At 42.0% G+C, this 13338-nt stretch overlaps 1 protein-coding gene across 4 annotated transcripts in view; it reads right to left on the bottom strand.

Annotated features, from left to right (window-relative positions):
• The window catches only part of CACNA1E (calcium voltage-gated channel subunit alpha1 E), a 340907-nt gene that overhangs the window by 215507 nt on the left and 112062 nt on the right, over positions 1-13338 (bottom strand). For all 4 annotated transcript variants that reach the window (XM_089515900.1, XM_089515901.1, XM_089515899.1 and 1 more), the window contains 3 exons: positions 10217-10320; positions 8116-8268; positions 1424-1605 (listed from right to left, as the gene is read on the bottom strand). In XM_089515900.1, coding sequence (XP_089372026.1) covers positions 1424-1605; positions 8116-8268; positions 10217-10320 — 439 coding nt within the window. The remainder of the gene's footprint in view (positions 1-1423; positions 1606-8115; positions 8269-10216; positions 10321-13338) is intronic.

Here is a 13338-nt window from a genome sequence, read left to right on the forward strand (position 1 = left end):
TCATTGACTACTTTAAAGTTACATAAATCTATAATTATTATTTTTGTTTTCTTAATGTTCAATTGCAAACTAGTTTACAACATAATTAAAAAGTTCAAATAAAACCAGGATAAATTATGGACATAAAAATGTGAATTACATCACCAAAACATCAACTAAAACGATTTTAAAACACCTTCCTAATAATAAGTATGAAATAGAATATTAAAAATCAGGCACATACATTTAAGAACCTGTGACTGGAACAGGTCAGTTCTAGAAGCCTGCCTGCATAAAAAAGGCTTTGCTTGGTAGCAGAAAGACAAAAGAGTCAGAGGTCTTTCACTACCAGCCTTTTTTCATCTGTCTCCAGCAGACTAGCCCTGGCCCAGCACCTTCCAGAAGAAAAAAAAAAGAAGGAAGGAAGGAAGGTTGGTTGTCGATGACACGAGGGAGGTACAACTCACTTCCCAAGTTGTACACAAATAATTTACTTGTTCCTATATAATTATTGACACAGCAGGTTCTGCAGGTTTTTGAAAATCCAAGATCTGCCAAATCTGTTTACTGGAGTTAAAAGTGCGATGACTTTACCCATCACAAGCAAGATCCCTTCTTCCAGAAAAGCCTTCTGAAAAGAACAAAAAAAAGCTGAACCCTCCATCTGTTTCTAGCTTGAAAATAACCTGTCTTCTTAGTATGGGAAAAAGCTTTACTGTTTTTTTCCAAGGAGTGCTTATCATATACCAGGTGCTAAGAGCTGGTTATATATATTTAACCTGCTTTGAAATAACGTCCAGAAAAGTTACTAGTCCGCAAAACATAAAACAAATTACACGTTAGCCTTCCTACGCACACCTACAAATTGACAGTCTGAAAGAAAATAAATAAATAAATAATCCAAATTACAAAACTTTTCCCACTTAACCATCTGGAAGCAATTCTTACTCATCACAGGCAAGCAGGCAAGGGGATCTGAGCAAGACTGTTGTCCACACTCACAGAAAGGTTCCTGTACCAAACGTTATGGTTTAAAGGAGGAGATAATACAGCTGCTTCATTTTTCTTGTTAGAACATGCCTGAGGATGGGAATGCCAAAATCCGAATGCTTAACCATTATGCACATACATACGGTATATAAGAAAGCAGTTAAAAGATTAGCTGTAATGCTGTCCAAACAAGCTAACATATGTCTGACACATCATGGCAAACAAAGTGACCAAGACCTATGCAACATGAGATGTGGAGAGAAGCAATGAAGTGAAAGGATCAGACCAAGGGCACGCAGAAGACAGCAAAATGTAGGATGCATTGAATTTCTATATTCCCACTGTACCCATGCAACGTCAACACCTAAAACCCATACTAGAGACTTTTAAAGGAAGGAAATGTTGTGTCCCACCCGGTTGCTTCCCCACCCCCTCTGTCACATGTCTTACTCACATTGTACAGCACTGTAGTCCATCCTTCCATGGTAATGCACTGGAAGACAGTCAACACAGCAAACAGAATGTTGTCAAACTGAGTAATCCCATCGTTGGGACCAATCCAGTCTCTGCACTCGTAACCTGCAGGGCATCCTTGCACCCCACATGGATGGGGTGGGTCCAGCTCTTGTAATTCACCTGTAGTCATATACAAATTAAACCAAATGGTACAGAAATGATTTTTTAAACAAAAAACAGCATCCATACTCACCAAGGAAAGCAGAGTGAAACAGGGCCTTCCTATATCATGATGTATACATTCTTCAAATGATCATCAACTTGTCTGGGATCAAGGGTACAAATCAAAAAGCAGCTGCTAAGACCACAGGGCCTGGAGGGAGGGGGCCATCATCAAACCCTTTTTCTGTATCTGAATGGCAGAGGGAGAAGTTAAATAGGATCCTGCACTCTCTGACACATGGGCAACCATCATTCTAAGATAGGGAGGGGCAGCAAGAACTGCTGATAAGATGCAGCACTTATCTGTTTCTTTCCAGCAAGTGAGCACTGATCACTATTAGGATAAACAGCTGCTGAGAGTAGGGATGCCTCAAAATTTTGTTTCATCATGTTTTTCACAAATAAAATCAAAATTAAAATTCTCACTTTTCCTTCATATCTGGGACAGAAAGAACTTATGATTTAAAGAGTGTGAATGTGGGAGAAACCAAGATTAGATTCATACATCCAGGTCTAGCTTTCAAAGTGTCTAAGGGGCTGTACAAACAGCCCTCAAGGGGCGGCATGCAGCCACCCCTTTACTGGCCGGATTGGGGCTGCGGCCACCACATGCCACAGCCCTGATCAGACGTAGCCCTGATCTTGCCTCCAGAGGGTGGAAAAAGGAGCCACAAAATGCAGCTTCTTTTTGCGCCCTATAAAAGGCATCACAGCCGCAGCGGCATAGCTTTGTGATGCACTTTGGGCACTGCATCATCTAGATGCAGAGCCAGGGTTGCATCATGATGCCACATGCCATCCAGAATGGTGCGTGGCATCATGGCGTAAGGGGGGGAGTGTCATGGCGTCGAGCATGCAGACACTCTACTGTGACTCCGCCCACAGGCTGGCACTTTGTGCCCATCTGTACTGGGCCTAACTCTCTGAATTTGAATGCCTCCCTATTCAGTTATAGCAGGCAAGCACATCATTGTCCATCTAATGCTCGTTATCACTATACCTATTAAACGCATACCCTCCAACGCTTCCAATTTGGCTGGGACATTCCCAATTAATCCCATCATTCCAACTTTCCAACTCTGTTTAAAATGCCCCAATTTCCCTCTCTTTCTCCCATTTCCCCCCTTTATCTTTGTTGTCAGTAGCATCATTAGCGGGGGTATGGGAGATGTGGATTGCACTGGGTGTACACCTGGGTGTACACCTGGCCCACCAGCCACATGAGACCCTGGTGGGGTAATATACCTCAGGAGTTGGTGTGGCTGTTGGGCAAGTAAGAAAGGGCATCATTTTTCTTTCTCATTTGCCCAGCAGCCACGTGAGACCCCAAACAGAGGCATCAGCGTTGCCCCCCCCCCAAGCAGTGGGTGCTGCTGGGGGAGGCAGTGCCTTCTGTTTGGGTTCCAGAACAGTTGTTACCCCAAGGAACTGTCTGGCCCCAGCAACAGTCTTGCCAGGTGGCAGGCTGGGCAGAGTGCAGGCAGAGCAAGGCATCAGAAGGAAGAGAGGAGGAGGGGTCTTAAACCCCCTGCTGCCTCTCCACTGTCCCCCCACTCTATTGGGTGACCCCAACTACAGGGATGCCACTGGTTGTTATTCCTGTTGTTTGCCTTTATTTCTGAGTCATAGTGAGCCTGAAGTGACTCTATCACAGGGGTTTCTTACTAAGATTTGTCTGGGAAGAGTTGCCTTTGCCTTCTTCTGAATGTGAGAGAGTATGACTTTCCCACCGCCCCCCAGTGGGTTTCCATGGTGAAACAGGGATTCAAATCCTGCTCTCCACAGTCATAGTTCAATACTCAAACCGCTACGCTACACTGACCTTTATCTTTAGTTCACTTCAGTTGCTATAGAGTTCAGACTGGAAAAGTAGTTTGCAGTCTGTTAAGTCAGCATAGCAGAAAGGTGGAGGGGGCAGAATCTTACTTTTCCCTGTAGACTCAGGCAAAAATAAATTGCTACAGCATCTCCTAGCTTGAGGGGTTTCCTCCATCATTAATAATCTTTATCATCTTGACCACCTTCTGATGTTCCATGGCCACATGCATCCCAGTCTTCATCTGTGAGATGTTGAAGGGTAGGTGAATTTGATCAATGGGGACACCTTTGTTTCAGTTTTTATTTGAAGAAAATACCAAAAAAAAAAAAAAAATCGCAAACACCTTCATATGAGAGACAGAAAGAATGTAAAGCTTTTTGTAGTCATCACTGCCCCTAGCATTATTCAGCCTAGAAAATGAACAACAATGGTGTGTAACAACAGCACCAGTGGAGCCACTCGCTTGTGCAATCTTTCTTAATACCACAAAACTCCTCTTAAGAGCAGCCGTGTTCTGCCCAGTCAACAGGATGGCCAATGACTCTAGAATGGTGGATAGATATCAATAGCAATAGCTGGCACCTTTTTTCAGTCCACTACTCTAATGCCCATAGCATCTGTAGTAGGACAGGGGGTGGCCATTACCTGCAAGCATGTTGCTAAGGGGCCTCTAAATCTGGAGTTGGCTCTGGTTAACAGGGGTTCTTAAATGACACGACCGGTGTTACTTACGCTAGTTACACCAGTTACACTACTTAGACCAATCACATTAAAGTTAATTAGGATGCATTCTCTTGTTCACATGGGAAAGAATAAGACTCTCCAGATCTGGGTGAGCTGGCTCTGCGCCTTCCAAGTTACTTTGTTGGACTACAGAGATCATGGGGATGGGCCATTATGGCTGGGAAATTCTGAAAGCTGGAGTCCAAAAAACAAAACAAAAAACCAAACAAACAAACAAGCAAACTGTTCTTTTAAGCGATGCCTAAAAATAGTGATACCTGAATTTCACTTCTCTTCAGTGTAGCACTTTAGCACTTTACATTTCTATACTACTTCATAGTGAACTCAATACTCTCTAAGCTAGCTGTTCTCAACCTGTGGGTAGCGACTCTTTGGGGGTTGAACGACCCTTTCCCAGAGGTCGCCTAAGACCATCGGGAAACACATATTTTGCTCTTAGGAACCAAGACACCACTCCTCTATGGTTGGGGATCACCACAACATGAGGAACTGTATTAAAGGGCCGCGGCATTAGGAAGGTTGAGAACCATGTAGTTTACAATGTGTTAGCAAATTGCCCCCAACAAATTGGGTACTCATTTTACCAACCTACGAAAGGATGAAAGGCTGAGTCAACCAGGAGCCTGGCAAGATTGAATTCACAACATTGTGGCTACATTTAATCACTGCACCACCAGGGTTTGTTAGTGTACTTGAGGAAAGCTCTGGAGAACGTACATCTAACCACATGCAAGCTTTGAAAAATGCTCAGAAACTTCCATTGACTGAAAGAGCCACAGCCAGATTGTTAACTGGGGTGGACTACAACTCCCCTGCTGGAAGAAGAAGAAGGAGAAGGAGAAGGAGAAGGAGAAGAAGAAGGAGAAGGAGAAGGAGAAGGAGAAGGAGAAGGAGAAGGAGAAGGAGAAGGAGAAGGAGAAGGAGAAGGAGAAGAAAATTTATTTATATTTTCCCACCTCTCCCGGGTGGATCAAGGCAGGATTACAGCATGATATGAAATATAATACAGTTAAAATACAGATAATACAAACAAGTTACTAAAGTGCAGTAACAGCTCCACTGGCTGACAGTCTGCTTCTGGCTATGACCTATAAAGCTTCTGGGTGCTGCCTATGACCCAAGCTATCTGAAGAGGCATACTTACTGCCCTATATGAGATGCTCTATGCTCTTAAGTTCTTTGAGGGAGGCAGTTCTCCCATTCCCACAACTTGGTGGGAACAAGAGAGAGAGCTTTCTTGGTTACTGCTCCTAGACTTTGGAATTCCCTCCGCCGTTAAAATGCTTCCCTCCTTTTTGCGCTCTTCCTGGCAAGTGGCAACCTTTCTATTCCAACAGGCTCTTAGAAACTGATGGTGATGGGCTTGTAATAGTGTCCTGCCTTGTTTATTTTCATCTTCTTTTAGATTGATTTTTAAATTGTTTTAATCTTGTTTAAGATTTTTAACTGCATTTTAAAATAACATTGACATATTTTATCTATGTTTCTACATGCATTTTTAATTTGTTTTTGTTTTATTATTTTGTAAGTTGCCTTGAGTCTCAATATGGGGGGGGGGAGTGGGATATAAGTGAATAAAATCATTACTAAATCATCAGGAGCACCAGCTGCAGCAAAAGTAACATAGACTTCTGTGGTGTCTTAGGAACTAATAAATTTATTTCATGAGTTACAGTCTGCTTCAACGCATACTAATTTGTTAGTGTTTAAGACGTTGTAGGAATCCGGTCTGTTTTTAATTATAGAAAATGTACAGTATCATGCCAAAAGCTGATGCTGGAGTAGCCTGCCCTTCAGTGAAGGAAGTGCAATGTTTTCCTGCATACTGACCGCATAGACACACAAAGGGCCTCCCTGAGGATCTGCTTAATATATAAGAGACACTTATTATAACACCCAAAATCATGAACAAGCTCTAAAGTTCCCAATAACTCTGCTTTTGGCAAGATGTTGAACCAAATAAAGGGTGTGTGCAGATGTGTGTGTGTGTGTGTGTGTGTGTGTGTGTGTGTGTGTGTGCATGTGCGTATATATTGCTCTCCCAATTTGTTTTAATGTTCTATCTCAGGCAGCATTTTAGAGAGCTCAGAGGTTTTCTTATGACTTTGTGACATTTTGGTTGGTCCTAATAAAGGTGGCTTGCATCTGAACTACCCATCTAATCCCACCATTCATCTTTACAGTCTGACCCCGGGTTCTGCTTCTTTGGTCCAAAACACAGTGCAGATATAATCCAGTTTGACACTGCTTTAACTGCCCTGGCCCAATGCTAAGGAATTCTGGGAACTGTAATTTTGTGATGCATTCAGCATTCTCTGTCAGAGCGCTCTGGTGCCACAATAAACTATAATTCCCAGGATTCCCTAGCACTGATCCAGGACAGTAAAAGGAGTTTCCAATATGCTTTGGCCCTTTGATGCATTAAAGAGTGGTGCTAAAGCAAGGGAGGGATGTTTCATTTCTAGGGGCTCACCATGAATGGCATCAACACTCCAAACCTAAACTGTAAGTCCAGTTTCTTAATACCCTCCTTTTCTGGACAAAATAATATTGGGTGGGGTCTGCACCATGCACTTTCTTTCTTTCTTTCTTTCTTTCTTTCTTTTTTTGGCAAGCAGGATAGGCAAGGAGGAGCACATGTCCCCAAGCCATATATTGCCTATCCTGTACTTGAGGGCTACAAATTCTGTATTAAAACATACAGTGTGGTGATTCAGTAGGGTGAAGGGTTAATGCTTCTGAATTCATGCTTTTAAAATACTGGTTCTCGTTGTAGCCACCCTCATCACAGGATCACAAAACCAGACAGCCACAGATACCATCTGGTAGTGATTTGAATTACATTCTGGTTTTCACTGAGCAATGCTGATGGAGCTGTGTTCCAAACACTCGGAATTCCCCCCACCCTCATGAAACAATTATATTAATGTTGATGCCCAAAGTATTGGTGCTGCCATTCAAACATCCACCCACTTCACAAACATAAAAAGAAAGCAAAACAAAATCCTTGCCTGTGCAGTCATTTTGTCATTGGGAAACCTGGCTAATGTTAATAAACCTCCCCAAAAATGCATTTGTACATTGTAGGGTTTTCACGGTAAAGTCAACAAAGTACAGTATGAAGATATTTCTATGAATTTGATGAAATGTCATCCTGCTTCATTAGTGCCCCCCCTCCATCTTTTATCATTATTAAGCTTTTTTGATTAGGGAAGAAGGTGAGAGTGAACTTTCAAAATGGGAAATTGAGAACGCCAATGGTTTTTAATATTCCTTCTGCCATCTCAATTGTTCAGAGTGACTTTATAAATTGTAATTTTTTATGTAGAGAGACCGTTAGCACCTTTGAGATTAACTGATAGAAATTGGCAGCCTGAGCTTTCACAGACCAGTCTACTTGCTCAGATGCATGTGGGGAAGTAGACTGAAGCCTACGAAAACTCATGCTACCAATTTCTTTTTATCAGTTAGTCTCAAAGATGCTACAAGATCTCTCTACATATTAATTCTACAGACTAACACAGCTATATCTTTTATTTTTATGTGTTTGTTACTTTATTTGTTACTGTCTTTATTTTGTTTATTACTACATATACACCAAGGAGTAGAGATGTTATTATTTGTGTTCTGTACCCCAGGTATCTGTTGGGCTGCCTCTGTACTTAGTGACACCCATACTGGGTCTGCACTGACTGAGCTTGCAGAAGAAGCAACAGAACATACACAACAGCTATGGGTATTATTATTATTATTATTATTATTATTATTATTATTATTGTGTTTATTATGTTTATTATGTTTATTTTTATAGCGCCATAGGTATGGCTGTATTGTATTTGCATTTGAAAATCCACAGGCCAGCATAAAGTCAGAAAAAGGAGTAGGGGATAGACAGCATTACTCACCTGAATTATTCACATAGCAAGCCCGGTGCAGCTTTCCACTATAGAACTCCAAGCCAATGATGGCAAACATCAGGATAGCGAAAAAAAGGAGGAGGCCTATCTGGAGGAGAGGTACCATTGCCTTCATGATGGATTTGAGTACAATCTGTAAACCTAGAGTAAAAAGAAAAGGGGACATCATAACTAAAAGCAGCTACCATCAGCAGATCCAGCAACCACCATATTCCTCTAGAACAACAAACACATCAGAGATGGAGCTACGAGTACAATCTGAAAGTACAATCAACCCTCCTTATACACGGATTTATTATCCATGGATTCAAGCATTCATGGCTTGAAAATATTTTTTAAAAGTATGAATTCCTGATAGCAAACCTTGATTTTCCATTTTATATAAGGGATACCATTTTGCTCTGCCATTGTATTTAATGGGACTCGAGTATCCATGGATTTTGTTATCCACAGGGGATCCTGGAACCAAACCCCAGTGGGTAACAAGGTCCCACTGTAGTTAGAATAGAAAGAAGCAGTCACAAAATGTTATTTGATAATTTGGTTACTACAAGACTGAGGTCCTGGAAGAGACAAAGTAGGCCAGGCACTGACCAGGCAGCAGACACATGCCATGGAACTGTGACGGATTAAGCAATCATCCCCCAAAAGAAGGGCTAGCAGGTCTCTCCCACCAGAACAACCCTGAAAGTATCCTGTGCAGTCAGAGAGACAATCTGCCACTCAAGAAGGGTAACTGCTTTACAAAAAGATGCTTAAAGGGAAAACAGCTCAGATGACTCTGTAGTCCTTACATGTGTTTGCTAAGGGTGGGGGGCAGGGAGGGAACAAGAGAAAAATAACAGTCAACAAAGAGGTCCCTTATAAGCCTGTGAGAACAGAAGACTTGTCTTTTTGATCCTCCCTGATGGAATAGTCTCAAAATATGGGAGGTCTTGAAATATTTTTCTTTTTGGCATTTTCACTCCTATTCTAAGAGTTAGGTTGAGTGCCAGGTCAGTATTGGCTCATTTAGGCCTCATTAATGGCATCAAAAATCATGGGAATTACATTTTGCAAGACTCCAAGTGGCCCTGGATGCTACTGCACATATTTTAGCAAACTGGTGGGGGCTCACAAATCTCTGTACAGAAGGAGGTACTGCAAATTATGGACTTTACCTGCACCCGTGAAAACTCTTCTGTTTGGGCAAGTAACCTTTTCAGAAAGCAGGTACATGCATTTGCACAGTAACATGCTAACCTCCCTTCTCAGGGATTCTCCTAATTTTGCCTCATACAATGCAGCAGGACTGGGGGTCATGTGATGAGTATATTCTCCAACACTTTCTTGCTTCCCCAGTGGATCAGATCAGGTTCCTCTCACCACCCACTAGATTGATGCACACAACTACAACAACTCACCTGGTGATTATTTTAAATATTGTCATAACTACCATGTGCTACTAAAGCTGCATCCACACTGCAGAAATATTCCAGTTTGACACTGTTTTAACTGCCATGGCTCAATGCTATGGAACCCTGGTATTTGCAGTTTGATGTGGGACCACAGCCCACTGGCAAAGAAGGTTAAATATTTCAGAAAACTTCAAATTCCAATTCCATAGCATTAAGCTATGGAAGTTAAAATGGTGTCAAACTGCATTATTTCTACAGTGCATATGCAGCCTAAGCCTCAAGTTTTCATAACCTCTCAGTGTTTCCAGGGGTATTAGCCCCCTTCTCAGTATGTCCAAGACCATGCCTGATGAAGGGCTGATGTTATTTGTTCCACTCCTCTATCCAGCAGCTTCTGTCTTCTGGGTCACAATGTGCCATTCCCTTCTTCCACTAAATTTCTGTCCGTTAGCCTACCGGGCTATCCTTTGTGCGTCTCAGGAAATGGAGTTCCACAGGATTGGCAAACCAGTATAAAGAGCACCTAGAGTGGGACCCCAGAAATGTAGGTACACATCCTGCTACCAGTCCCCTAGCTACAATAAAGTTCTTCTGTAAAATACCTCAAAGGATTAAAGATGCACATGGTAAAACACCAGTATTCCTCTGCAAGGAAACAGGAGGAGTCTGGGAGAAAGAAACCGGATGCTTACTAGGAATGCCTGAGACAAGCTTCAAGGGTCTGAGAACCCGCACCGCCCGCAGAGTCCGCAGGTCCACATGGGTGTTGAAATGTGTCCCTGCTGTGGCAAGAATGCTGGAGACAAACAAGAAGAAAAGAGAAGTTACTAAAGATAGATTTTGGGCAACACACATATGCCTCCCTCCCTCCCTCGCTACAAGAGGGGGCGTTCTGCACAACAGGCACCTGACAGCCAGAATTGGTGCACCTTACCCTCCATTGTGAGTCAACAGCCATTTCTCAGTCTAAACTTAGCATCCTTAAACTGTGCAGCAATTAAAATATACACACTCATGCTGGGACTCACATATTCCAGCTCAGTCCTATCCTTCTCTTAGTATCGGAAGCTGCAGGCTCAACCCTAAGCCCAGTTCCTTGTGTGAAGCCCTTTCACACAACTTTGATTCCACTTTAACGGCTATAGCTGAACTCTATGGAGTCCTGGGATTTGCATTTTGGGAAGAAAGTAGAGCTCTCTGGAAGAGAACTCTAAGTATCTCATGAAACTACTAATCCCAGGGTTGGCAGGCAAGGCAGTTAAAGTGGAATTGAAATACTGTAATTGTGTGGTGTGAAAGGACCTCTAAAGGCTTGAATTTGGAAACCTTGGGATGTAAGGCATAGGACAAGCCGACTGAGTGTGTTTTGAGTCTCAGAGCTTTTTTCAGAAAAAGAAGGAAATGGATGTTGAGTGCTGGTTTGTAAAATTACCCAGTCATATGAATTAGAAAAGACCTGTAAATGGTGCGGCTTAGTGGAAATATCAGAAACTTGGCCTTACCCACTATTGTTGCAGCAATGTTGTCTGTTGCTTTTCAGGTTCCAAGAGTTTCCTAGCCTTTTGCCTAAATTTTCAGGGGCCCATTCACACTACACAAACATAGTGCTGCCCAAACCTGCAGATTCACTCTGACCACCAGGTAAGCCTTTAGCGATCTGTTTCAGTACATCCCTCTTCCATTAAGCCTTTAGTGTTGATTATATTGTCTATAAGCAAACCAAGTAAGATCGTCCGTATATGTTACTGTGTATGTGTGTGTGCCCAATTATCTCTTATTAACTCAGCCTTTCTCTTATCCTCCCTCCATTGTATTCTCCACTGCTGAAATGCATGAGCAAAACACACAATAAATACAATACACAGTACATGCAAGAACAGATTGTTTCCTCATCCTCCCCTTTACTGAAAAGAAGCTGACCATTTTGCCCTGTGTAATGCTTTATTTTGCTTTCATTTCTCCACTCAAGAGTCACCCTCCATAAGCTGTCCTTTCCCCTCAAGAAAAACTATATGGGGAAATCTTCAAAGGGCAAGATAGGAGGCTAGTGGACAAAAGGTTGAGAGACTAAGAGATAAATGCAGAGTGATTAGATATCCACCTTTTCCAGGACATGTCCTAAATTCCAACCTTCTGTCCAGGAGGAATTCCATTTTGAGCATGACTAAGAAGCATGGATTTATATTTATATGAGTGTTTTTAGCTTTTATTTTGTAATGGCCTATATTTTTCTTGAATGTCCTACATTTTATGGTGCACCTGCCCCCCCTAGATAAATATCTTCCTCCCACTCCTTGACTTCCATTGCAGCATTCAATGCTGCCTTTTATTAAAAGAGGTAAGGAGAAGAAACAGCCATCAGGAAGCTGTTTATGCATCTCTCATGTATCATGTAGTTTGGTGTTTTGGACTTTCCTAAAATTAAGGACCCATTTTCAGTCCAAATGACCAAATTACATTATCCTTTATCTCTCTAGCATTTCTAGGAATTTCAGTATACTTCTTTTTTTACATAATAAAGATATGCAGAAACCATGTTTTTTTTTTATTTCCCTTTCAATATTTCACTCAAGGAAGGATTGTCAAATTCGCCTCAAAGTTTCATTATAAAATGCCAGATAAAGCAGAAATCCATGGAGGTACCAGGTTTTTCTCTGCAATAAATGTTTTCCCATTACGTATTGCATTTGCTTTTCACTTCAGGTCAAGAGAAATGTGCTCACAAGAAAAGACAGCAGGTTATTAGACAAATCTTCAAATGTTACTGATTGAGGAAAACATATAAAACATGCCAAGCTAAACAAATGAAGATTCTAAAATCAACAAGTGAGGAACTTACAATGTCCACGCTAATAAAGTAAAAACTAGACTCGATAAGGGCCACTTCTCACTATTTTTGTGCTTCACTGGGGTGTTCACAATGAACACAATGAAATTCACGTCCTTGGCCACAAAAAATTAGGTACACAGAAAAGTAACTGGGATATGGTTTAGCAAACTAGATGTCTCCTTTAGAATAAGGACTAAAACCTGGCACAGATTGATTGTCCCATTGAAACTGGTGATGCCAAATGCCACTGGCTCTCTCTCAACAACCCTGAGAGAGAGTCTGTATTTTGCAGCTATTATCATAATGTTAATTTGATAGCCTTCTCCCTGAAAAGTCAATAAAATGTTAAGTTTCAAGCATTAAGCAAAATTTGGATGCAATGCTAACCCTTGATAGGTTCGCCTAAGGACTGCATACGTTGGAAACAACTTGAAGGCACACAACAAACAAGCAGCATCTGAAGAAGTGGGTTTCTATCCACAAACGGTCATACTGTACTAAAATAAAATCCTATTAAAGATACTGCCATGTTCCTTTTTTTGTTTTTTTAACATCACAGCAGTTATGGAAACTTATTTCATTATATATATTGTCCAGATCTTGTGGGATCTTCTGGAATATGTTTGAGAAACAGAACATGACACATTATGATCAGTGAGTAGCTGGCCTAAGTCCTTCACTAGAGATTATGGCGGGTTACAGACTGCCGAAAAGCGGCGCTCTGCCGCCGCCGCTGGTTGCTGCGTCCAGGAACCGCAGCAGCCAAACCGCGCAGTTCCCGGACACAGCAAAGAAAAGGCGCCCAAATGGCGCTTCTTCTTGCACCCTGTATGGGACGCCACGAGGCGCTACTCGCGCACTCACGGCGTCACATCCAGGGCGTGAAGTGTGGACGCTATGTGTCTGATATGTCAAAATGGCGGTGCCTGTGTGTATAGGGCGCTGCCATTATTAGGCCCCCATCACGTGCTAGGGGTGAGGCCG

This window comes from Sceloporus occidentalis, unplaced genomic scaffold (assembly GCF_023333645.1).
Source record: "Sceloporus occidentalis isolate IW3139 unplaced genomic scaffold, rSceOcc1.0.p SCAF_3, whole genome shotgun sequence".
In the NCBI taxonomy this organism is placed as follows: Eukaryota; Metazoa; Chordata; class Lepidosauria; order Squamata; family Phrynosomatidae; genus Sceloporus; species Sceloporus occidentalis.